Source organism: Oryzias latipes, chromosome 6 (genome assembly GCF_002234675.1).
Source record: "Oryzias latipes chromosome 6, ASM223467v1".
NCBI classification, from domain to species: Eukaryota; Metazoa; Chordata; class Actinopteri; order Beloniformes; family Adrianichthyidae; genus Oryzias; species Oryzias latipes.
The window spans coordinates 15,392,762-15,417,488 of NC_019864.2; the positions used below are offsets into that span (position 1 = coordinate 15,392,762).

A 24,727-nucleotide genomic window follows, 5' to 3' on the forward strand; every position below is an offset into this window, starting at 1 on the left:
AGGTTCAGGTCCACAGCACTGTTGCTGGGATCTCTGTACATCAAGAAGAAATAGTTAACCAACTGAAGTGATAAGAAAAATAAGATCAAATGTCAGAAAGGACTTCACAGTTGAAAAAGTCAGAAAAAATTAAAATTACTCCAAAAATTGGTCAAAATTGCATATTGATAGGGTCTTCTTCAGATGATACAAAAGTAAAGCTCTTGGTTTTTTGGCAAGAATATGAACTCTAAACAAAAATACCACAAAAAGACTTTTGAAAAGATACATTTAAAAAAACAAATCAGTTAATCACTTTTTATTTCCTTTATTGTGAATAAATGTGACAAAATGGTATTCCCACATTTGCTTTTATTTGAAATGTCAGTTTCATTGTACAATATGGCAATCCTAAAGGTATGATAGGGTTAAATAGGATTTTGTGTTTTTTGTGATTCTACTCAGTGCTCAATAAAACACACAAAATACTATTGAGACCTAGAAAAATATTTGAATCGCTAACAGATATTTTGTTTTTTAAAGGGTTAATATTTGCAGCTTAAACAGTACTAACACAATCATAGTCATCAATTTGGGTGAAATACATTAGTAGAGGGCTATCACAAAATCTCTGAAAGTTTACGCCAGATGTGGTTGTGAAGTACGTGGGATGAAGCGCATGGTCAGGCTGTGCTCATCTTCCACAGGCTGCTGAGACAGGTTGTTGGTCTGCCTGATGCTGTTCAGGGTGCAGCCTTGGCGGGGACACACCGTGTAACGAGACAGCAGGGTTATCAGGATGACCTTCATCATCACCATGGCGATATGTTTGCCCACACAGGAGCGGGGTCCGCAGCCAAAGGGCTGGAAGAAACGACTGGGAACCTGGTGAAAGCAGAAAGTAAGAGGGTGAGCTGTTGGTTTAGGCTTTAAACCTTCAGGGGGAAGCAAAGCTGAGATAAGATTAAAACCAAACTTACTGTTTTTTCAAAGTTTGCCAGACTGAACTCTGTGGGCTTAGGGAAGAATTCAGTCTTATGCATGAGACCAATGTTGAGAATGATGTTGGTACCCCTCCTGATTTTTGTGCCTTCAATCTCGTCATCCTCCAGAGCTTTGCGCATCGTGAAATCAACCACTGGATGGAATCTCATAGACTCATTAATGAAGCTCTCCAGCACTCTCAGGCTTTCATAGTCGATGCTCTCTGTCGCTTTTTCATCTGCAAATGATCGACGCACTAAAACAGTTTTAAAAACGAAAGCACACCTGTGCTAAAAAAAACAACACATTAAATTAAAATCTTTTCTGACCCAAAACGCTGTTCATTTCCTCCACTACCTGCAGCTCCACGTCTGGGTTCTGTTTCAGCAGCATCAGCATGAAGAAGAGGCTGATGGAGAGCGTGTCCGGAGCTGCAATCACCATCTCCAACACGCACTGCCGGACGTTGTCTGCTGAGAGCTCTCCATGGTTCTGTTCCAGAGCAGACGGGAATGAAAACACACAGAAAATTTTCTGAGGCATAAAAAAGAGAGACTGACCTGAGCAAAGATGAGCTCTGTGGCAAAGTCAAGATCATCATCCAGTTTTTCAGCTTCATTAATCATCTTCCTCTTGATTTCAAGCAGGCTCTCCATTGAATCTTGCAGCTCCTGACTGAAGAATCAAAAGGCTGCATTGAGAAAGTCTCACACTGAAGATGAAAGTGAAATACATTTCTAAGGTTCTTACGCAGCTCGCTTATGCTTGTTGTACAGCCATCCCATCTTGAAAAATACGTCAGGCTTTATCAGAACTGCTTGCCAGGTCTCAAAGTAGTTATGGATTTTTTGCAGCAGTTCCTTCTCTGTTAAAGGCATCAGTGTCAAATCAGGCAAAGATTGTAAAGTTAATGGCTAAAAATGATGCAACTCAGTTGAGTAATACGTGCAGCTGACCATTAAGTGGCACCCTGAGGAATAGCCTGTTGGAAATGTCCACCACAATCGCTCTGAGGAGATTGAGAGCGTCCACATGTCCAGAGGAGTCGGTCACGTCCTGCAGCCTGGCCAGGTGTTTGGCTGTGGAGCTCACACAGATTCCTACAGTCCTCTGAAGGCTTGGGCCAGACAGAGCTGTGGGGCATCATTCAACACAACAAGTCAACAGATTTATTCTGCAATCAAGGCGCCTCACAACATACCACAGTGGTGGTTAAAGTGCCACCTTTGGAAAAATACATCCTGGTTTTCTTCCACAGAGGGACATCACAGTTGAAAATGATACCCCTTCCATCCATTCCAATGCACTGGAGGCCTTTTTGGCTCCCGAATCTAGACGTGTAGTGGGCGCTCTTCAAAACATGGTACACCTCAGAAGATCTGTGTTAGGTAAACAAGCTTTCAGCCGGTCATAGTTTTTTTAATGTGGGAGTTTAGTCTGAAAAGACTCACCTGCTCAATATGAGAGTCTCCTCCCCATTAATCCATACCCTCACAATGCTGCCATACTTTTTATTGTAGTAGTTACATGCTGTTCCAATCCCCATCCAGATAAATCTTGCATAGGACAGGACAGGACCAAGTCCTGCCAAGAAGGAAGGACCTGACACAAGGGTTAAGATGCTTTTATTTTTGGCCCTTTTTGATCATCTTTTATTACCATAGTTTTATTGGATTCCCTTTGACCACATGACAAACTATCTTTTATGGATAAAAATGAAAACCTTTACTGGTTCCAAACTGACTAAGCTGACATGATTTTAGTCATTTCCAGGAAAATAAGGGTAACGATAATAGTCACAATCTCTAATGTAAGTGTAATGAAAGAAGAAGCCCATACCTGGTATGTGTGAAAGGTGACTTTGTCTCCACGTGTTAATAAACAGAAGTATCAGCATCAGAAGAAGTAAGAAAAGTGTGACTTGAGACACACTGTGAAACAACTCGTCGAGGGTTTGCACCTCTTGCTGGATCATCTTCTTGTCTCTGCAGAAACTCACACTAAACTCACTTTATCCTGTCTGCAGGTGGATGGGGTCTGCTTAGAGCAAGACACAAAACAGCCTTATCTACTCAGTAAATGAAGCTCTTTCTGCAAACAGCCTTACTCTCCCTCCTGTGTGATACATCTGTCCTTCAGTGCTGGGGGGGAAACACGGCACACTAAAATCCACCCACTCTGGGATTAAGATGATTGTTGTGGAAAAGTGTAAGGAATAATTTTTCACATCTAATGTAACACATGATTAGTTATGTTAACTGCAGGTACAGGGAAACCTTGGCTGTATTAAACTTGGCTGTTAGTTTCTTTATTATTAAAGATTATTATTAAAGATTATTGTAGATTAAAGAAAAACCTGCATTTTAAAATGTGAAAAGTCCAAGAATAGATATGAAAAGTCCAATAAAAAAGTATCTAAGTACATTACTAAATAACTTGGAATTTGGATTTGATTTATTTTTAGCAATCGAAAAAAAAAGTACAAAAGAAGACAAATGAAAGACATATACAACTATATATAGATATATCAAATTTAAGACGATTGGTCAGTATTTAATTATGGAATACAAATTTAAAAGTAAAAGAGGAAGGCATTCATATATAATGATGTATATATAATATGTAATAATAACACATTATCATTACTCTTTATCATAAATCTTATAGATGCAATATGAGACATATTGAATCCATAAAATGTGAACTTTATCAAAAACAGCTTAATTAATTGTTTAAAAAGCAATAACATCAAAACATGTTTGTATTTGAGGTTTTTCTTTTACTTTCCTCTGTAAATTCCTGTCCAATTCCATGGATTGGACAATCTCATAGTGGATAAAATCTCCACACAATTTCAAGTTTTTACAAAGAACAGTTGGATTAATTTTACAAACAAGTTCATTAGAAGTTTTTTTTTTTGTGTGTGTGTGGAAAATATTAAAAGCTGCTACTCACCTCACAGATCTTCTCCTACCCCTGAAAATGCAAGTTGGGTTTGAGGGGATTCAGACTTCCCTTCCCTGGTTTTAAGGTAACCTGCTTTCCTCTGCCAAATTAATCACATTGAATCAAGCGTTTATAAATCCTTGGATGAGACCTTATTTTGCTGGTTGCCTGGAAACTGCCACTTTTGGGTTACAAGGACCATTCTGTGGACAAGCAGAGCACAGAGCATGTCTGAACCACCAACTTTTTGTCTGCAAAAAAAAGGGAAAGTATTCTTTTTTTTCACAAGTAGCAAAAAAATGCATCTCTCTTCCCTTTATCTTTTCCATTTATATATTTATTTATCTTATTTTAATAGGCTTGGCTTTGTAGTGCGTCGAGGGGGAGAAAAAAGGCAAACTGTCCATCAACCCTGGGAAGCTTTTCAAGGACAAATTAATTAGCTGGGTCAGGCTGACCTGTGTCAAAGGAAGCAGGCTCTCATCCAGCAGCGGGATAAAAGAAAGGAAGAGAATAGAGGGAAAAAAATAATTACATGTTTACTACTGAAAGCACAGGTCCCAGAAGGTTCAGTTGAACTATTTTTAAAATAGCTGAAGATTTTGTTTTTACAATGAATTATGGGTATGAAGGAACAGCTTTTACAATGTGGTGTTTACAGTTTAATGGGGTTTAATTGGCTTGAATTCTGAACAGAAATGACAACAAAAGTGTACTGGGTTATATTTAAAACAAAAACAATGCTTCAATTTAAAAAAAATCAAACGTTGTGGTACTTTCGTTTCATACTTGGAAGTTCAAATTAAAAACATCCTTTCATGCAGGAATAGTTTGACACCCCCACAGTTCTATCCACACCGCCAGTGGTTTGCTGGAAGCTCTCTGAGGCCTCTTTTGTGGATTCAGACAATGTCTTTCCTTGTTCCCAACCCATTTATTTCACGTCCATGTCATTTCCAGTGAGATAGTATTCAAAGGCTAGACAGATGACAATCTCCACACTCTCTGCATGCTGTGTCACTCTTAAAATATGCCTATTGGTTACTTCTAAATCAAGCAAGCCTACACATTTGAGCTGTTGCCCAGATGCATGTTGCGCAATGCATCACCCTGCAGCCACAGACATATTTTAACGTGTTTATTCCTCTACAACGGCCTGAGGGGGGTTTGTCTGTGACGTCTTATTTGGTGGGAGACGCACAAATTTGAACTGCGTATGAAAATTAGAGTCCAGAACACGGGGAACAGGGCGCAGCCATGACAGAGAAAAGTTTTGGTGTGTGGAAAACCCTGCTGTTGGGAATGTGTGTGCTGCTGCTACTGGGCAGTGCAGGTTGGATTTTCTTGCTGGTTCAACACAGAGAGCTGGTAAAGGAGCTGGCCAGGCTGCAGTCCCAGGTGCAGGAACTGTCTCAGAGCTGCAGGCTGCAAGCAAGAAAGCATCAGGATGAAACTGGAGAAGTGGGAGAACTGAAGAAGCTCCACCGCAGCAGGAGGGACCAGGTGGACGAAGTGATCCAAAAACAAGACCAGGATATGCTGATGCTGATGACATACTCCATGATTCCAGTAAGGCGACTTGAATCTTACGTGGCGGTAACATGGTTTACTTGCAAAATGTAAATTTCTGCAGCAAGTGAAATGTAATAAATGTTGGCTTAGTATGGAATTGTTGGGACAAAATCGGATTTAAAGAATTCAAAGTCTGTTCTGGCTAATTATGTGGGCTCATTTAGGAGTGCTTCCTGTGAGAATGTGCTTTAGAGTGAAGCTTGACGCCTCACATCCTGGATGAAGTGGAAAAACTTCAACAACTGTGCACTTTAAGTACAGTCTACATGCTGTGAACTGATCTTGAGAGGAAAGTTTGGAATGTTTTGATGGAAATGAAGTGAAAGTACACATCATTGGCTACTTTGAATTCACATTTTTTCCAAACCAGAAAAAACATAAAAAAGTGTGAATTTGTATCACAAAATTAACATTATCAAAAATCAATAGAAGGCTTTCTAAAATAGAAGTGGCTGCTTTGATTTTGCGGAGATGAAAAAGCATTACTTCATGATCTGCCCTCGTGAACCTTTTTCCCCCCTTTCCTTTCAGACAAAAGCCCTTGTGGATCTGTGCAACGACTCCAGAGGACTTTGTATAACAGGTTCCTCTTCTGAATACTTCAAAATCCTGCTGCATTTCTTTTTAGATTTTCACTTTGAGTAAAAATGTTTATGTTTTTGTTTTCAGGTCCAGCTGGACCTCCAGGTAATATCTAATATTTTATTTTGCCTTGTTACCTCCCAAAACTGTACCTATTATACTAAAAAGTATTTCTGGGCATCAGGAAGACGTGGCCCACCTGGACCGAGGGGTGAAGTTGGCCCAATGGGCAGAAGAGGGAAGAAAGGTGCGACACTAACCTTTTAAAACGTCAAAACCATGCATTTCTAATTCAAAAGAAACAAAAGCTGTTTGGAACAGCCTGTCATTGTTCAGCCGGGATTTCACAACATGTGCATCCCACTCGCTGTCTGTGAGAGCCAACAGCTGCCACGCACTGGTGCTGTTTACCGCTTGCTGTTTAAACTTGCTAAGTTTGCACTATCCTTAGTTTGATCTGTTTTGCAACAGAAAAAGCAGAGAGCAATGAAAAAAGTAAGAAAGTAGAAAAGAAGGAAAGACATTTTTTGTGCTCTGTTGTGGCTCATAACTAACGTTCCGTAACAGTTAAGTTACTTTCACTTTTAGATTTATGATTCTTAACAAACGTATCCTTGCATACCCCCAAAAATAAACGTATTTAACGATACTCAATTTATATATAGATTGACACTTCTCAAAAGAAAAAGAAATTTGTTGCAGCACTGAATCCTTACAATTACTGAATAATGGAAAAATTGTAACTAAAGTACTGCATGGTAGCAACAAGTCTTAACAAAGACTGCAAAGGGGCACAATTACTCCTTAACTTTTTAATAACCCTAATTTGGAAACTGAGTGAATAGTTTTCTGTTCTGACTGAGACATGATTTTATCGTCAAAACAATCAAAGTCTCATGTGTTTCCCATGCTGTCAGTATGGCAGTTCTCCAAAATATTCTACACTCCCATGTAGCTCTACTAACATGGAGAAGTGTGTTTTTTCAACAGTGTTGCTGAGATTTTAAAAGTTTTCTAAAAACCTGCATGAATAGCATATGTTATGCTTGTCTTTCATATTAATTCTGTTTTTATGCCAGATGCAATAATGTGCAGGATATTTTCAAAGCCCCTATTCTGCCTGGGGGAGGCTTTTTGTAAAATTGCCCTCACGATTTTTGGGAAAAGGCATTTAGATTCCATAAATTACAAAATTCTGTAGCACTTTGTAATAAGGGTCCCTTTATTAATGTTAGACAATGCATACTTTAAAACGTGGCTGTTAACACTTTGTTTAATAGTTAATTAATGCTTAACTAGGTAATAACTGACATTCAGAAACAGACCAACATTATAAAATGTTACCCAAAATTCTAAAGTTTCTATGTTTGAGGACAGTGAGTGTCTGTGGTCAGCACTAATCCATAATAATGATTACATTTTAAATATGACTATCTGTGTGTTAAGGCCCTCCCGGTCCCCCTGGTAAACCCTGTAGCACCTGTTGTTTCCCTGAAGTTAGAAACCAGACCAGCAGAGATAGAATTCATCAGTCCAACTTCTCCAAAGGTACGATCATTCATGCAATCAAACAAAAGTTCATCTTAACCGACCGAAATGACAATGGAAAACGTGTCAATTGAACAAAATTTTGCTGACAAAATTCAAGCTGGGTGAGAAAATTTTAAGTTTTCTTAAGAGCGTCACCACTTTTAAACAAGATTTTTTTTTAAATCTTTGTTAACTTTGTCCCAAGTTCAAATGCATAACTTGTTTATCAAAATGTAGAATCAAACCATTTTTAAATCCACAGTCTGGGACGATTCAATGATGATAAAATTCTTAAATGTACAAGTAATTGATTTTGACCTTTTTTTATATGCATTGGTTTCAAAGTCAATTGGAAACCTCTATATCAAGGAAACTCCTTATAAAGCCTTTGTGCAGTGCTCTGTAGTTTTTCCCTGCAAGTGTGTAACAAGTTTCTATTTCTTTCTTTGGATGTCAACACTGATGCTCTCAGGAACACCAACACCACCAGCTGACAACTCCAGATATGCTTTAAACTTTACTGATGTTAACAAACTTCTGGACACAGATACAACACCTGGTGAGGACCCGGGCGAACCACTAATAATAATAAAAATACTCATTATTTATAGCAAATATATATAAAAAGGATTTTTTTCTTATTTTCTAGAGCCTCTGTCTTTGCATCCAAACTCCAGCCATGTCTCATTGAATGAAACTAATGTGGAAAATTTCACTGAAGCTCCTAATGGATATTTTCTATCTTGTAAGTGAATAATGTTACATACACAATGTTAAAAATATTATCAGATTTCTCAAATGTAAGAAGTGCTGCACAATGAGGCTGTTTAATGTGATGTTTCAGATTCTCCCACAGTGCAACCTACTGTGGACTTAAGGGACAGCAGTGATGCCTTTGGAAATGTAACAGACAGCATTTCAGCCACAGGTTGGAAAACGTGTCACATTATTCTGTTAATAATATAAAGAAATATGTATGATAATTTATCATGTATGTTTTATACCTAAAGACTGTATTTACTATCTCTTAAATGGAAGATTTTTTGGTAAGTTTTTTTTAAAACAGGATTTAAACAATTATGAAATCAACCAGGTCTCCAGATTTGAATGATTTTAATTTCTTAAACAGACAATTATTTGGCTATATGTAAGAGGATCTGGGGATTATTTTTATGGCTTTTTTTTGACAAAGAAAAACACAGTTTATTGTTGATTTATGTGTGTTTCCCTGCACCTCGACACAACAGATCATGTATGAAAGGATAAAATGTTAGCATAGCGTATTACCACCTTTGTTTTCTGCAGAGTTGGTTTCTCCTCATCCATACATCAAACGTAAAAGCTGGAGTGAAAGCGGTTCAGAAAATGGAACAGAAACATCACCTTTGATGTTAACAGGTTATTCCTAAGAAAAATCAGCATTACTGAGATGTGATGTTAACTTCATCCTCCGTTCATTATACCTATAATGATTCCTGCACCACCAGCACAAAATCTAACTCAGGATGGAGAGGAAATCCTCAACATGACTGACTTTGAGAAATTTCACTCAGATTTTGATCATGGTAAATCGTACAATTGCAGAAATAAATGAAAATGTCCCGACAACTGGTCTGTTTGTGTTAAATTTGTGTTTGTGTTTCCTCACAGACAAACATGAGACTCAGCCAACTTTCACTGATTCTGAGAATAATACAGACTCAAACCTCGAATCTGGTAAAAAAATTAAAAAGATTGCAAGTAAACTGATCAAGTTAGAGAAAAAAGATGAATGCATGTCAACTTCATTTTTCACACGTGTTTTTAGGGAAAGAGTCATTTTACCAAAATGACTCCTTACATGACTCATACACAAATGTGACACAAGGGCCATTTCATTTACTGCATTTAGGTAAAAGTCAATCCTTTTTCAAATTTGCTCCTAAAAGCAGAAGCTTGTTAACTTGTTTTTAATTCAAACTTTTAAGCAAACAATGATCTCTCCTCTACAGACTCAAAGGATTCAAACCAAAGCAGAGACACTATAAATGATAGTGGAGCTGCTAATAAAACAAGCATGGAAGGAGGTAAGAATGATTCTTTTGCTCTCATTTGAACACTTAGGTGTGTTGATATGTTTCCAGTCACAGAATTTTGGTTGAATATCAGATCAATCCAAAGTGCTTTATGATTTTTTTTTAAACATTAATACTTTAGAACCCTAAAGCCAAAGTATGTTGGAAGACCAAAAAGGAGGTTGATTGATATATTGAAGGAGGACATAGAGGGTGGTTGGTGTGTGCGAGGAGGATGCAGAAGAAAGAATCAAATGGATGTGAATGATTTACTGTGGCGACCCCTAAAGGAAGCAGCAGAGAAGCAAATGAGAAGAAATATTTGAAATATTTGAAGCCGACTTTAAAAACAGAATCCAACATGTTCTTAAGACTCTGCCAACACATGCCTACAGTTCATTAATTGTGGTACTGAAATAATGGAGAAACTGTTTTTTTTTTTCACAGAGTGGTCTGCATTACTTTTAGCTGAGAACACCACAGATGATCTCAATGTGACTGAGTTTAACAATCTTTTGACTGCAATCACAAAACTTGGTAAATGACCAAAATGATTAATTGCCAAGAAGTTGTGGTATCTTATTTTATATTATATTTTGTAGAGGAAGTGATATTTTACCAAGGAGAAAACCATGAGTCCTTGAATGTTTCTGGTAAAGAAAATTCCACAAAGGCTCCAGTAAAAATGCTTAAAGGTGAGAAATCACAATTTTTCAAGTTAAATATTGGTTTTGAAAACCTGTAATTCTTGAATAGGCAAGCTTACTGGTACTCTGATTTTTTACTTTGCAGAGTCCCTTGATGAAGACCAAAGGACTGACCTTTTTCATGACAGCAGAAATTTTAATCCAACAATGATATATGGTGGGCAGAATTGTGTTTCACGTTTGATTTGAAGGGATTTACAATTGTCTCTGCAGCGACCCTCATTGAGTTATCTTTTCTTCTGCAGAAACCACAACAGTTCCGGAAAACTTCAGGGAGGATTTCAATGATTCTTACTTCAATGAACAGACAAACAGACAAGTGGAAACTGGTAAATCTAAAAAAATTATATACTGTTAAGATTAATATAATTTTGGCCATATATGTTTAAAACAGGATTATTAAACCACAACTTGAGTTGTTTTTTCTCACTTCAGTATCGTTTCAAGACAGCAGGCATGAGATCTTCAATGAGATCTTCAATGAGATCTTCAATGAGACCTTCAATGAGACCTTCAATGACATCAAAAGAAAGAGTTCAACAGATTCACCAACAACTTTGCTAACAAGTCAGATCAACAATCTTATTATAATTATTTTAACTAGCTTAGGAGGGTATGGCAAGGGTACATTTGTTATTCTGTCATTGATTTGTTTCAAGCAGCAGGACATTACATAACACTCATTTTTTAATTTATAAATTTGATGTTTTCAGGTGTGGATCAAAGGAAAGATGCGTTAAATGACAGCGGAGACATTGAAGACAAACCAACAAAAAAGAGTAAGTCAAAATGTAATTTGGGATTCTTTTACATCAATCTGTTCAAATGTTGACAGTTTCCCTGCTTAAGTCGGCTAACTGACCATCTGTTAAAGAATTTTTTTTTACATTTTTGAGCAGTAAAGGTGGTTCTTTGTGGTCTTTGTTCTTTTTTTAGACTTCTCACAGCATCTCTTGACTAACAATAACAAAAATGGAGCAACCAAACTGCCAAAAACAGGTTAGAATTGTATGGTTGTATAAAGGTTAAATATGGAATGGATCTGTTGTCAAAATCTAACCCTGCATCTTTTGTGTTGCAAATTTGGTACAAAAACTGATCCTCTCCTATTAATTGAATTATTATTTTGTATTTTCTCATTTAGAATGTAAAATTAGAAGCATCAAATGTTCAGAGAGGTCCATCTCAGTGGAAAGCACATTTGGAGCATGGATGTTTGATGCTTCACGGCAGGATAACGGGCGATTGTGGGTGGCCCATCATTTTTCAGGTGAATTTGCGGCTGCCAATGCTTTCTCATTTTCCTTGTGAAAGCTTTGCATTTAACACCAGATATATGTCTTTACCAGGTCAGAAATTACTGGAGTTCAGAAACGTTTCCTCATTTCATGATGCAGACAACAAAACTGTTAAAGTTTGGAAGTTCTACCAAGGGTGTGGACACGTTATTTATGAGGGTGCATTTTATTATCAAATTGGAGGAACAAATACACTTGTAAAGTAAGTGTTTCTATTGAAAGTTTTTTGTAACTTAATTTTATACTCATGATCAATATTTTTTACAGGTTTGATTTAAAGACAAACAGAACAACCTCTCTGACCATCAAACAAAGCAAATATAAAAGCCTAACTTACCTCTTCAAAAACTCAAAGACGTATTTCAAGTTTGCTGTGGATGAAAATGGACTGTGGGTCATTTTTGCATCCAATGCAGAGGACAACATAATGGTGTCAAAGCTCAGCTCGGACACATTCTTGGTGGAGCGCACCATTAACACTTCATACCCTACAGCCAAAGCAGGGAATGCTTTCATCGTTTGTGGGGTTCTGTATTTTACAGATGACAATGACAAACAAGTGACTTATGCTTTTGATCTGAAGACAGAGGTTCCACTGAATGTAAAAATTGACTTAAGGCCAGGCCATGGCACCTTGGCGATGGTGTCCTACTATCCCACCAAAAGATTTTTGTATTTGTGGGACAACAAAGGTATAACAACCTGTCGAGTTAAAGTCAAACAGAACTAAACAAAATATTGACTGAAGAACCATAAAAATTTTTCCAGATTATTGTGGGATTTAGTTAATGATCAACTTTGTAAAAAAATAAAAAAACAGTGGAGAAAATTGTAAGTTCCCCTTTGGGCTTTTTTTTTTTGACACATCTGACCCCAAATTATTGAACATTGTTTATAAGTGAACCTTATCAATACCAGAACATTATATAATTTGCAAACCATGACCTGATCTATACTATTGATAGGTAAATACATGTCTTCACAGCGTGGCTCAATCTCCAAAGGTGTGCTTTTGGTGTCAAAAATGGGATATTTATGTAAAGATTTGCAATGTAACATTTTTATTGTGAACATGTAAACTTTGGGTACACGATGTAAGAAAACAAAAACATTAAAAAAATTGATTAATTTTTGTACTTGTTCTGTTTTGGTGCCTTCTGGAGAATATTTTCCTGGCCATCATGTTCTCTCATGTATAAAGAGAAGACGAAGAGCTGTTGTGAGTTTGAACCTGTAGTCTCCCAGTCTCGGAGTGGACACGCAACTCAATAACTCCAAAACAAAGAATGTTTATTCATGCTGTTCACCTTTCGGCTAATCCATTCAGCAGTCTCCACAACGAACCAAATTTCACTGATTCGCATAGGTGGTTTGGAAGTGTTACTGTATATGCCAGATGCCCTTCCCTTTAACCGAAGCTTGTCTTTTGCCAAGAAAAGTCTTAAGTCCTGGGTATGGTTCAACTGTTCACAGTTACTGTCTCCCAAAAAGTGAAACTCATATTAATTCATATTAAATAGTCAATGGTACTTGACTGAATGAAAACACAATCATGACAGATTGCTTATTTTCCTATTTCCCTTGAACGTAACATGTTGGCATAACACTACCGTTACGGTTTAATTCACTGGATGTTCTTAAACGCATCAAAATGTGATGCGTTTTGTAGTAGATCTATAAACATCCGGATGAATGTGCACTCCATAGACATGAATAGAGGCTCCATGACACTTTCGCTGGTAGCATGCTTTTTTATTTGTCACTAGCCGCAGTTACTAGAGGTAGGGCTAGTTTAACTTGATCAACCTACTTCAAAAACAGATCGCGTTACGGTTACATCACTTAGGTTTTTGTGTGACCTACTTCGAAAATAACGACCCTAAAGTAAAGTACCAACTCTTTCTTGGCCACTTAGCAGATTCGGCTCTAACAGTCAGTGTGATGCACTGGCTTTCCAAGTTAAAACAACAGAGACAGTTTTAAGGATTTAGCAAATTTGGTTTAACCGTAATTGTCAAGTCGCGTAGTTCCATCGATCATTGTGAGTAAAAATTGCATTTTTATATGTATTATCAATTTCTATTGTACGTTAACATGAGCTCATCACGCTTCGCATTTGGGCCCTGTGTTTTACTGCTTGCCCACCAACGGCGGTCCGTGTCCAGCTAATGTTGTTTGTCTGTCGCTACTGTACGTCACGGGCTTTGGCCTAGCTGAAGTAGCTACCTCAGGTATTTTTAATTCCTGCGTTTTTGTTTGTTTGTTTTATTATATTTGCTGGTGTCAGTAATAGTTGGTGTAGCTCAAAAGTGTTTTCACTTTCAACTAATGTCTCCAAGGCATTGCGTTTCATTTTTCTGCTGAGCAAATATATCCCAGCGGTGCCTGTTGAGAATTCACTTTGCTAATGCTAACACAGTGACGGTGTGTACAAAATGTTTCGTGTTTTATGTCACAATCTACATTACATAATTAGCTGTTGCTAATGCTGTCTGGGCGTACTGATGTTTTTAACGAAGTGGAGGGTTAACGGACTCTCGTCAAATTATTTTAATAACAAAATATTCCCCTAATAATTAGCTCACTTTGTTTGACAGATAACTTGAGTTGATATAGAGGTACAGACAGTTGGTACCGTATGCCTACGTTTTTATACATTTTTTTGTTTTTATATGTAGTTTTTCGTGTAATATATATGTGCATTGGTCAGTTTAATTAATTAACTTCATATTTTTTTCATCTTATAAAAGACCCATATTAGTGGAAACGTTTAAAGTGGTATTTGGGTTACAGAATCAGAAAGGTCACATAACGTGGCCTTGCTCCGTCCTCCCCCTCGTTTGTCACCGCTATCACGTTAGCCTTCAGCTAGTAGTTGAGACGCAAAAGTCTATCCTTCTCACACACTGGGAAACAAAATGTTTATTTTTTTCCCCAGAAAACTTTTTACACAGAAGCAAAGATGTCGTGTCCGTGCACTTCAGCCGCCAGGTTGTTCCTTAACACTGCTCACAGAGGTAAGAATGAGAAAATGCTAGCCCGCATTTTAATGTTTGTTATGACAGCAGGTGGAGAGGCCCCTTTAGTTGGCTTTATGTTGCACAATAGAAGTGAGAATTTATACAGAAAGAGAAAAGCAAAGCTTTGCAAATTAAGATGAGTATTAATTAATTAAATTATTTTTGTCAACCACACTTAAACATGCACACAAGTTTTATAATATTGTGTAAAAGGTACAAATCTGTTAAAGCAACCACAGAAACATGGATTTTGCTAAAAATGCATCTTATAGATTGGGAGACCTGGCACAGGTACTTATTTTTTATTTTTTAGGTCATTGAGATTACTTTTCTCAGGAATGTTTCATCTAAATGGGTTTTGTTCAGAGATGTTTCTTTAAAAATATAAATCTAAATTTCTTGGAAACTCCTCTCATCTTGGTCATGTTAAAGAAATGTTTGTTCTTTTTAGGAACTATTTTATTGGGGGAAAAACATCAGTTTGGTACTTCATTTTTCAGCTTCTTTTAGTGGCTTGCATGAAAATTACTATTTAAAAAAATTAGTGCGATGTTTGGATTTTATTGGCCATTTAGGACAACTATGTTACAAAGGTTAATGTCTTGTGCAATAATACACTTATTATCATTATTAATTTGAGGTGTCTTGTCACACAGGTTTGTCATGTTCCAGAATCCAACTGTTTTCCCTGAGTCGCCAGGGGTCGCGGGAGGCTCATTTTCATCCTCGGATACATGTGAGATCGTTTTCAGAGACTGCTGTCTGTTATGCGGCTAAAGATGGAACACCCAGAGATGGTGGGAATGATAGTGGAAAGGTAAAGTGTCATATTTGAGCTACTACCTGCTTTAGATCCCAAACACCAGTTTGTAAAGGAGTAGTAATTCCATTTACTGTCCTCCTTAAACAGAAAAGTGTTAGTGAGGGTAAAAGACTTTCTGGATCTGGAGGATCAGGCAAAGGTGGAGGCCAGCTGCGCTGCCCTAAATGTGGAGACCCTTGCACACATGTAGAGACCTTTGTATGTAAGTACACCAGTCTCTTTCCAGCAGCTATATAACTCTTTGACATAAAATTATTCATAGGTTTGAGTAATGTGTTACTTGATCTGATTTCTATTTAATTTGAAACCGTTTATTTCAAGCAATCAAATAAGAAGAATACACAAAAACAATACAATCATCAGTTATCCATTCATACAATGATGAATCAAACTTAGGATAATTAGACATATGAATAAATATTGGTTGAAAAGGAGTGGAAGGAAGCAAACTTATATAATCCCACCCCGTTATACCGTAACCATTTTATTACATGATTTATCAATATCCGGTTCCTAGCTTTTATCAGACAGAATTAAGAATCCTTGGGTACCAACAAAGCACATGACAAAGACGAATTACTTAAATTGTTATGGTAAAAATAACTTTTAAAAGTCAACATTGCAAATGCAGATCATTTATCCAAAATATATGCAGATTGTGTTATTTATAAAAGCCATGTATATGATTAATAAAAATAATACTATATCATTAAAACGAACAACACTGCTTCAAAAATCGTCTTAACAGAATTTGATGTCTCAAAAGTTAAAATATGAGCAAAATTATGTTACATTAGGAAAAATCATGAGTCAATTTTTCAATTTTTGGAGCAAGTGAAGTAATATTATAAATCAATCAATTTAACCATTTTCAATAATTGATTATTCATTTTTTTTTTTTTTACTTTTTATAATAAGGTAATGCTGTGAAGTAAACACAAAAAAGGGTCTATACTTCTAAACTGCATAAATATAATCACAGGTACTTAGAATTAAAAAAAAAATCCACTTGTTCTTTCTAAAAAAAGGTATTTAATGCGAAAAATGTCAGTTTTGTTTTTGATTATTTTTCCTTTAGAAAAGGTCTGACATTTACATTGTTAAATGTACTTTAGAATCGACTTGAGTTTTCAGCAGTCTGAATTATTGTGAGCTAATTCTAAAGTTGGTTAAAAAAATCTGTCATTACAAGGATCTATTTTTCTTTTCTTTTTTTAAAGTAAAATTTCTTACTGTTGTCAGCAATACCTTTATTTTTTAGTTTAAATAACAGATTATGTAAATACTTACTCTCATAATTAAAAAGAAACAAGAAAAATAACATTTAAGTCATTTGGTGACCTTGAGTTTCTATCCTTATAAAGAGATGATTTCAAAGTGAATTTTTCAAACTAAAATGTCTTTCCTTGTCTAAATTGTTCAATTTTACTATCATCTCTTAATCTATAAAAAAATCTTGCTAGAAAAATTGGAAAAACAAGTTTTTTCCCCTGAAGAATAATTTTTTAATGTTCTAAAACACAAGTATTGTGCATGGTTAAAAACATGATGTGAAAGGATTTCACTTCTGTTTTTTATTTTTCTTGCATTTTAAATAACTGACTGTTATGTGATCCAGAATATCTGTGTTCTTCTGTTGTAGCTTCAACAAGATTTGTCAAATGTGAGAAATGTCATCACTTTTTTGTGGTCTTGTCTGAAACGGACTCCAAGAAAGGGTTAAACAAAGAGGCAGAATCCGCTGCAGAGGCGGTAAAACTGGCATTTGCACAGAAACCTCCTCCTCCACCCAAAAAGGTAAAAAAAAAAAACTTTTTTTTATTAGGGTTGCAGATTCTATTCATTTGACTTTTCATTTTCAGATTTATGCCTATCTGGACAAGTATGTTGTTGGCCAGTCTTATGCAAAAAAAGTCTTGGCAGTGGCAGTTTACAATCACTACAAGCGAATCTACAACAACATCCCCGCTGGGAATCGACAGCAGGTGGAGGTGGAAAAGCAGCCTTCTCTAACACCTCGAGGTCAGTGTTTTCTCTTTCCTGTTTTTTTCTTTTCTTTTTTTAAACACACATTTGTCTTCCACTAATCTATTTTAAACCTTTCAAATGAACACTTCTGCAAAAGAAAACCAGGCTACCAGTCTAGTTTGATGCATAGATTTCTTGAATAGTTGAAAAATAAAGTGAAAATCTGATGTTTTTAAACTAAATAATTTAAAGTCTATTTAAAGTAGAACGCGAAGGTGCTTTATGTTCAAACATAACACAGTGATCTTGGACAAAGTGAGTCACTTTAATCTTTATAAGCAAGCAATGACCTCAATAGTTCAGCCCTAAATCCTAGTTTGTTTTCAACAATAATCTGTATTATTTGGCATTTGTTCAATAATGAGTATTCTCATTTATATCGAGTTCTGTCATTGACTGCTTTGGAAATCTCATAGTGCTAATGATAAATGACAATATTGATGAAAGCACTTTGATCCTCTCCTTGTAGAGCTAGAGATGAGAAGACGAGAGGATGAGTACAGATTCACAAGTAAGTGACTGACCCCTTCACTGTTATCGGACTGACCTCTTTTCCATTATCAGCAAATTGAAGTCACTCCCATAATCAGCAGCTAATGTCTTTTTCCTGTTATTGTTTGTTGCACAAATGCCAAAATGTACAGATTGCTTTCTGTAGATTCTTTTTCTTATTAGTCACTATGCGTGGAATTACTAACCCACTCATAACAATTGGAAAAGAAATGAGTAATAGAAATATAATTATGTTATTTAAAGAACATACTCAAAATAAAACTGTTGATTCTTGCAACAATATTTTTTTTAAAAACTGAGATCATTTTTTTGGGCTGATTTGTTTGATCAATTAAATGTTAATCATTGACCAGGAAAAATCTGATAGCAAAAGCTCTGACCAACTACAGAAAAGAGGAACCAGTAGCTGGATTACCAAACCAGAACGCTCGTGGGTTACAGTCAAAGCATAAACCATTTCCTGCTGTGAGACATTGGGTTTGAAAACTGGAGAAATAGATGGAGAGCATTTTTTTTTTTTACTTTTTGATCACACTTTCCTCTCGATCGGGATATCATCTATGAAGCTCGGTTACTTTAGCACAGGGGTCGGGAACCTATGGCTCGCGAGCCATATATGGCTCTTTTGATGGTCACATGTGGCTCGCAGACAAATCTTTAATTATACTTTTTTTTTTCATTAGTCCAGTCCTTCTCGGGCGCTGGGCGATGCCAGAGGCGCGCAGTAGTAGCGGTGCTTGGAGAGAAAACTCAGTTTACTATTATCTATTATTTCACAGAGTTTGCACCAGCCGGAAACCTGTGAATTGTCGTGCCTAAAACTGCGCGTTCCCGTCTCTGAGAATGAGCGCGCATTAGCGGGGACGGGATGTGTGAGGAAGAAAGCAGAGAGTGGGGGGCACGGCCAGCAGGTGAATCGTGCAGGGATTGTAAAAACGTAAAACCCGCTGCCCGTCACTCACTGCAGTGTGTGAGTGTGTGTTTGGCTCCCCGTCTGCCTGTGATCAGTCTGTCTCCCATCTACAGAACATTCAGACCTACGATCAAGTTTAACGTCTCAACGCCTGCATGAAGCAGAAACTCACCACGGATAAAAACCAGACTAGACCATCAGCAAAACTACCACGAGAAATACTGATCAATTATTAGCAACAGCATAACGATGTTATTAAATAGAATCCACAGACTTATTGTACTTTAAAAATGTTGAAATTACATCAAATGCACACATTCATTTGAATATTTAGTTTTAAACATATTGTTGCGGACTGACTTGGACTGGGTGGCTGTTGGGCTGCGTTATAAGTTCTGGAGTTCACTAAACGCATCATGCAGAGATCTGATTGGCCCTCAGTTCTGTCGCTCAGCCTGTTGTTAGGTAGTTTGGACCAATGGGGTTCAGCTATGGGCCAAATAAGGGAAATGGGAGGGCTGGAGCGGGAGCAGGGGAATATAAAGTTGGGAGAAGCGCTTTCTCTCGTCTCGGCGGGAGAGATTCAGGAGTTGCTGAATTAGTTGTACGGCGTTTGTTGTGGTCTGCAGTAACCAGAATAAAGAACCTTAAAGGAGGTTAAGTCTCCGTGCCTCAGTGTGGGAAAGGGACACTACATTATTGTATGTCTCTTTGGAAATGACATTTAAAAATATGTGGCGTTTATGGCTCTCTCGGCCAAAAAGGTTCCCGACGCCTGCTTTAGCACAACCCGTTCCAGATGAGCCTTCACAAACATTTAGGTCGCAGGTCAATCAGCACAGAACAACTGAGTGGGCAAAAAGAGGGGGAAAAATTTAGGACAGTCTCACGACCTACATTCAGATCATTTCTATTTTCAGACAAGCTGTTAACCCTGTGATACGCTGCCTGGCACTGAGCTGGGCCTAAACATTTACAGCCTTCAGGTGGAAACCATTACAAAGCATTAAGACTAAAAGCGTTGGTGCAGCAGTGACTGATAATTGAGCGATCACATCCAATACTTTTTTAGTCTAAAGGCTAAGTCATTTGCTCTTTCTTTTGCTGTAGAACTGTTGCAGATCGCAGGGATCAGTCCTCATGGAAACGCTCTCGGGGCATCCATGCAGCAGCAGGCGAGCCAGCAGGCACCTCAGGAGAAGAGAGGCGGGGAAGTCTTGGACTCCACACACACTGACATTAAACTGGAGAAGAGCAACATAATACTTCTTGGACCAACTGGCTCAGGTTAGTGTTGTGTCAGTGGTCTGAACTTCTTATTGTTTGATCATCAAATGAGCAGTTTGTGTTGTGGATGCTTCTCTCCAAAGTCGCTTCTTCCTCTGTTCTTTTCTTCATGTTTTTCTTTTTTGTTTTTTTACTCACAGGAAAAACTCTGCTGGCGCAGACGCTGGCACGTTGTCTGGATGTTCCGTTTGCCATTTGTGATTGCACCACTCTCACTCAAGCTGGATATGTGGGCGAAGACATCGAGTCTGTCATCGCAAAACTGCTGCAAGATGCCAACTACTCAGTTGAAAAAGCTCAGCAAGGTAGGAAAACACTATATTTCTGAAATCAGTGTTTCTCTGTGTCTTCAATACATATTTATCTGTGGATATTGGTTAAAAAGAAAAGAAAAAGCACAAAGTTTTAATGTAATGTAATGAAGTAAGATTTTTAAAATCATTTTAAATGTAGTTTTTTTTTTCCTCACAAATTTTAGTCGTTTATTCAACATTTATACATACATGTAGCTAATGTGTAAACATGGATCAGTTGTCTGAAGCAAATGCCTTAACAGGAGCCTTTTTTATGTTTTTAACGTTGCCCTGTCATGCTGCGTCATTTGCAGGTATCGTTTTCCTGGATGAAGTTGATAAGATTGGCAGCGTGCCTGGAATCCATCAGCTAAGAGACGTGGGGGGGGAGGGAGTCCAGCAGGTCAGTTTTTACCCAGAGTTCCTCTAAGAACCCACAGGTTTAGCAGCTGATAAAAATGTTGTGTTTTTGTACCACATTTTTTAGAAATGTTAGTAAAATGAAACATTTGAAATAACTTTATTACGATGTATTTTCCTCACTTTGGTTACATTTTACTTTGTTTTCACTTCCAGGGTTTGCTGAAACTCTTGGAGGGCACAATTGTCAACGTTCCTGAGAAAAACTCAAGAAAGTTACGAGGTGAAACGGTGCAAGTGGACACAACCAACATTTTGTTTGTTGCATCGGGTGCTTTTAACGGCCTTGACAGGATCATCAGCAGAAGAAAAAATGAAAAGGTACAGTTTAAAATGGATACACTCTATTAAAAGATGTAGAAGTAGTTATTAACATGACTCTAATCTTGCATACGTTATGTCTGTAGTACTTGGGTTTCGGAACTCCTTCTAACATGGGGAAGGGGCGGCGTGCAGCCGCTGCAGCAGACCTGGCCAACAGCAGCGGTGAGACGGACACTGTCGCCGAGATCGAGGAGAAAGACAGGCTGCTGAAGCACGTGGAAGCCAGGGACCTGATCGAGTTTGGAATGATCCCAGAATTTGTTGGGCGTCTTCCTGTTGTTGTTCCTCTGCACAGCCTGGACGAAGACACGCTGGTCCGCATCCTGACTGAACCGCGCAATGCAGTGGTGCCTCAGTACCAAGCTCTGTTCAGCATGGACAAAGTAAGAGTCCTGTCTCTGCAGCTATGACAGTAATGTTTAAAGACCCACTCCGATGAAAATCAGTTCTGTTCCGTTTTTAACATGTTTTTGTCACATTTTTTTATGATGGAACACAAATATGAAGAAAACTAAGCTAAAATTTGCATTTATGAGTATTTTACTTCATTCAGATTTTTGTGAACCAGGAGCAGATGGAAATATGGAATTTTGAAAATGCTCACAGTTGAGACGTAGAAACTACAACTGGCAGGCCACATCCTCCCTGCTCCCCTCCATTCTGATGCATCCTTCTGTAACCAAATAGATCCATTGACATCTTCATTTTCCTCATCTGAGCTTCATTTTCCTCCACATTTATTTTGTACCAGTAATGTTAAGTTGGGGTTGTGAGGGACTGTAAGCTAGTGCAAGAGATTGTAAACCAAGGGTGCCAAGCTCCAGGCCTCGAGGGCTGGCCTCCTGCTGGTTTTCTTGGTTATGATAATAATAATAATAATAATAATAATAATACATTTTATTTATATGCCGCCTTTCTGGGCACCCAAGGTCATCTTACATGTTAACTGATGTTGATTACCTGGACCAGGTGTGTTTAGCCAATAAGGAACTTCAACAGCAGGTTGGTTGGAAAACATTTGGGACACCGGGCCTCGAGGCCTGGAATCTGACACCCCTGGTGTAAACGGGGAGCTCTCAGCAACGGGAAGAACACAAACGATTCCGCCCACAACTCTGAGGCAAATGTCTAAAGAACTACTTCTGTTCTGCAGAACTAGAAAACTCAGTTTTTTTGTTTGTTTTTTGGCTAAAAACTGCATCATTATAAGTAAAATACTACTGGGAACAATAGATCAAAAGGCGATCAGACTGGGTAAAGCAGCAGAACCTACTAGATGTCAAATGTGGATGCATACATTATAATCCTGCACTGTTTTCAGTTGGCATGTATGGTTATTGACTGGATGACTGTTTAAACTTTAAAGGAACTAAAATATGTTCGTGCTGCTATAGGACGACATCATTGAGAAAAATGCCAATTTAAAAAAAAAATAAGTTATTAACTAGTGCTATTTATTTTTACTTATAGACTCTTACAATAAAAATGAATGCATTTTGATTCTTCGTTTCAGTGTGAACTCAATGTTACCCAGGATGCCTTGAGAGCTATTGCCAGACTGGCACTGGAGAGGAAAACTGGAGCCCGTGGGCTCAGATCAATCATGGTTTGTTATTTTTGACAATGGTTTCAGATTCAGTTTCTTGTGTTGCGTTTAAACTGCATATTGTTTTCAATTACAGGAAAAACTCCTCCTCGAACCCATGTTTGAAGTGCCGCAGTCAGACGTCATAGCTGTTGAACTGGACAAAGATGTCGTCCAAGGAAAATCCACCCCCAGATACATCAGGTCAGCATTTCTCTGTATCTGAATCAGTATCATGAAGCCAAACCCTGGTGGTTGGAAACCTGAGCAGCAGATTTTCTTTGAATTTCAGAGCCACAGCCAAAGAACCGTCAGAGGAAGATTACGACTCGGGCATTGAGGAAGAGAGCTGGCCTCGCCAAGCAGATGCCGCAAACAACTGAACCACGTGTCTCGTTTTAGCAGAGGGCTGCAGCAGCTGAAGTTTTTCAGATTCCGTGCTTGGGATCAGCTCTTCTGTCATCAAACGAACTGGACGACTGAGAGGAGGGTTTTTCTGGAAAAGAGTAACCTTTGGTCCCTTTGCGTCATGAAAATCCTCCAGTGGTGCACTCACTGTGGACCTTTGCAAAATATTTCAATCTCTGAGGATTGTTAACATTTTATCTATATAAAGATAATACAATTTTATTCAGAAAATGATTTGTAGCTAGATTGTTTTCTCTTTGTGGTGACGGGCTAAAATGGCAAGGGAAACAAAAAAATAAAGACAAACGACGGGATCATACTGTACACTTGAAAAGATGGGGTTGTTGAAAAGTGTAGATGTGTGATATAAGCAGGTGAAGAAACGCCTTATGTTTTAAGGGCATAATATTCCACGAGCACATCAGTATTGTAACGTTTCCTTTCTTTAACACCGTTGTAATAATGGTGCTCAAAATGAACTCGGTTGTAAACGTTTAGCTACTCTGCACAAGTAGGTAGCATTTGTAGGCAGTTTGTATGACCTCTAATTATGAGAGGTTTTTTTATGTATAAATAAAACATGCCAGCAAAGAAACGCAGCAAGTGAGAATTATTAGCGACCTTTTAAACAACCAGAATATTTCTTGAACAATTTGAGTTTCTTCTTTTAACACACTCTGCAAGAATGTGTTGAATGCAGACCTTTGTATTGCAGGAGGGCACCAAAATCTTGCTTAAAAAGCAACAAATAATGTTAGCTGTGTAGCTTTAAAGTGATTATAAAATATCTTTATATATCTATAAATATCTATATAGTTGCTGTGCTTTACTGTTAATAATTGAATTGGGTCTCTAAAATAGATGTTGAAATAGTTCCAGGCTCTAATGATTAGTTCCGCGATCCTTTGTTTCAAACTTTCCTTGTGCAGAACAGCTCATTTCTTTGGTCGTTAGAATATCTCTTTACCTTTTATCAGTGTCTTTAAATAACACACTGCATACGACTACACCCGATAACTTTCATGTGTCAGTCACCCTGCTGTACTCACCAAAATTGTGGTGTGTTCATAAAATGATGTTAAACTACATTCATATTTTTTCCCCAGGAAGTTTCAAACTGCCTTTTTCAGAGGTCTGTTACAAAAGCTACACCCCCACCCCCCTAATGCTTGTAAATTTCACACTTCTTGTGATTGTTAAATAATATAAATAAAATATAAATCTGTATAAAAGGACTTGTTGATTCTGAACCCGCATGCAGAACCCGCTCTGTCAGGCGCTGCATGCCGTAGCCATCAGGGATGCACGCTGCCGATCCATTAACCTTTATGAGACCAGATTATCTCTGGAAGTTATCGTGCTGTCCCTCGTTTCCCAATACCTCAGCATTTTCCTAATCATCACACCTCATCTCCTCAAATCGATGTGCAAAATCAGAAAATTCCTTTCACATATAAAAAC

At 37.7% G+C, this 24,727-nt stretch overlaps 3 protein-coding genes across 11 annotated transcripts; 2 read left to right on the forward strand and 1 right to left on the reverse strand.

Annotated features, from left to right (window-relative positions):
• Positions 1-331: 331 nt before the first annotated feature.
• On the reverse strand, positions 332-4,137 carry cyp19b (cytochrome P450 19b). Of its 4 annotated transcripts, none has more exons than XM_011475857.2 (10): positions 3,919-4,137; positions 2,803-3,000; positions 2,415-2,565; positions 2,188-2,342; positions 1,920-2,096; positions 1,714-1,828; positions 1,524-1,638; positions 1,321-1,455; positions 960-1,253; positions 332-864 (listed from the first exon to the last, which is right to left on the reverse strand). In XM_011475857.2, exons 2-10 carry the CDS (start codon positions 2,936-2,938, stop codon positions 619-621), a joined length of 1,524 nt encoding a protein of 507 aa, XP_011474159.1. In that variant the 5' UTR covers positions 2,939-3,000; positions 3,919-4,137; the 3' UTR covers positions 332-618.
• An 869-nt stretch (positions 4,138-5,006) lies between these two features.
• Positions 5,007-12,785, forward strand: LOC101163166 (gliomedin). 4 transcript variants are annotated; one of them, XM_020703975.2, is made up of 23 exons: positions 5,007-5,478; positions 6,013-6,064; positions 6,151-6,168; positions 6,248-6,310; positions 7,510-7,611; positions 8,066-8,152; positions 8,243-8,338; positions 8,438-8,521; positions 8,899-8,991; positions 9,081-9,158; positions 9,244-9,309; positions 9,401-9,484; positions 9,585-9,659; positions 10,095-10,184; positions 10,250-10,342; positions 10,440-10,511; positions 10,600-10,683; positions 10,802-10,921; positions 11,068-11,133; positions 11,291-11,353; positions 11,499-11,624; positions 11,704-11,854; positions 11,920-12,785. In XM_020703975.2, the coding sequence occupies exons 1-23, from the start codon at positions 5,167-5,169 to the stop codon at positions 12,380-12,382; spliced, it is 2,538 nt and encodes an 845-aa protein (XP_020559634.1). In that variant the 5' UTR covers positions 5,007-5,166; the 3' UTR covers positions 12,383-12,785. The 4 variants fall into 4 exon arrangements, with proteins under 4 accessions (XP_020559634.1, XP_011474327.1, XP_011474326.1 ...); XM_011476025.3 differs by having other exon boundaries at positions 5,008-5,478; positions 8,450-8,521; positions 10,790-10,921; XM_011476024.3 differs by having other exon boundaries at positions 5,009-5,478; positions 10,790-10,921.
• A 598-nt stretch (positions 12,786-13,383) lies between these two features.
• On the forward strand, positions 13,384-24,493 carry clpx (caseinolytic mitochondrial matrix peptidase chaperone subunit). Of its 3 annotated transcripts, XM_011476027.3 has the most exons (16): positions 13,429-13,693; positions 13,818-13,883; positions 14,591-14,669; positions 15,329-15,489; positions 15,583-15,697; positions 17,138-17,292; positions 17,358-17,517; positions 17,993-18,034; positions 20,060-20,236; positions 20,377-20,541; positions 20,844-20,932; positions 21,106-21,270; positions 21,357-21,656; positions 22,787-22,879; positions 22,956-23,062; positions 23,151-24,493. In XM_011476027.3, the coding sequence occupies exons 3-16, from the start codon at positions 14,615-14,617 to the stop codon at positions 23,239-23,241; spliced, it is 1,875 nt and encodes a 624-aa protein (XP_011474329.2). In that variant the 5' UTR covers positions 13,429-13,693; positions 13,818-13,883; positions 14,591-14,614; the 3' UTR covers positions 23,242-24,493. The 3 variants fall into 3 exon arrangements, with proteins under 3 accessions (XP_011474330.2, XP_011474329.2, XP_023811508.1); XM_023955740.1 differs by lacking the exon at positions 13,818-13,883 and having other exon boundaries at positions 13,430-13,693; positions 14,592-14,669; XM_011476028.3 differs by lacking the exons at positions 13,818-13,883; positions 17,993-18,034 and having other exon boundaries at positions 13,384-13,693.
• Positions 24,494-24,727: the final 234 nt, after the last annotated feature.

Coding starts and splice junctions, on each gene's coding strand:
- cyp19b (XM_011475857.2), bottom strand. CDS start 2,938: ATGATCCAGCAAGAGGTGCAAACCCTCGACGAGTTGTTTCACAGTGTG. Junction 1,829..1,919: donor CCTCAGGGTGCCACTTAATG/GTCAGCTGCACG, acceptor TGCCTTTAACAG/AGAAGGAACTGCTGCAAAAA. Junction 865..959: donor TGGCAAACTTTGAAAAAACA/GTAAGTTTGGTT, acceptor TGCTTTCACCAG/GTTCCCAGTCGTTTCTTCCA.
- LOC101163166 (XM_011476024.3), top strand. CDS start 5,167: ATGACAGAGAAAAGTTTTGGTGTGTGGAAAACCCTGCTGTTGGGAATG. Junction 10,185..10,249: donor GACTGCAATCACAAAACTTG/GTAAATGACCAA, acceptor TATATTTTGTAG/AGGAAGTGATATTTTACCAA. Junction 11,625..11,703: donor GGTGGCCCATCATTTTTCAG/GTGAATTTGCGG, acceptor TGTCTTTACCAG/GTCAGAAATTACTGGAGTTC.
- clpx (XM_011476027.3), top strand. CDS start 14,615: ATGTCGTGTCCGTGCACTTCAGCCGCCAGGTTGTTCCTTAACACTGCT. Junction 18,035..20,059: donor GGATGAGTACAGATTCACAA/GTAAGTGACTGA, acceptor CTTTTGCTGTAG/AACTGTTGCAGATCGCAGGG. Junction 22,880..22,955: donor GTGGGCTCAGATCAATCATG/GTTTGTTATTTT, acceptor TTTCAATTACAG/GAAAAACTCCTCCTCGAACC.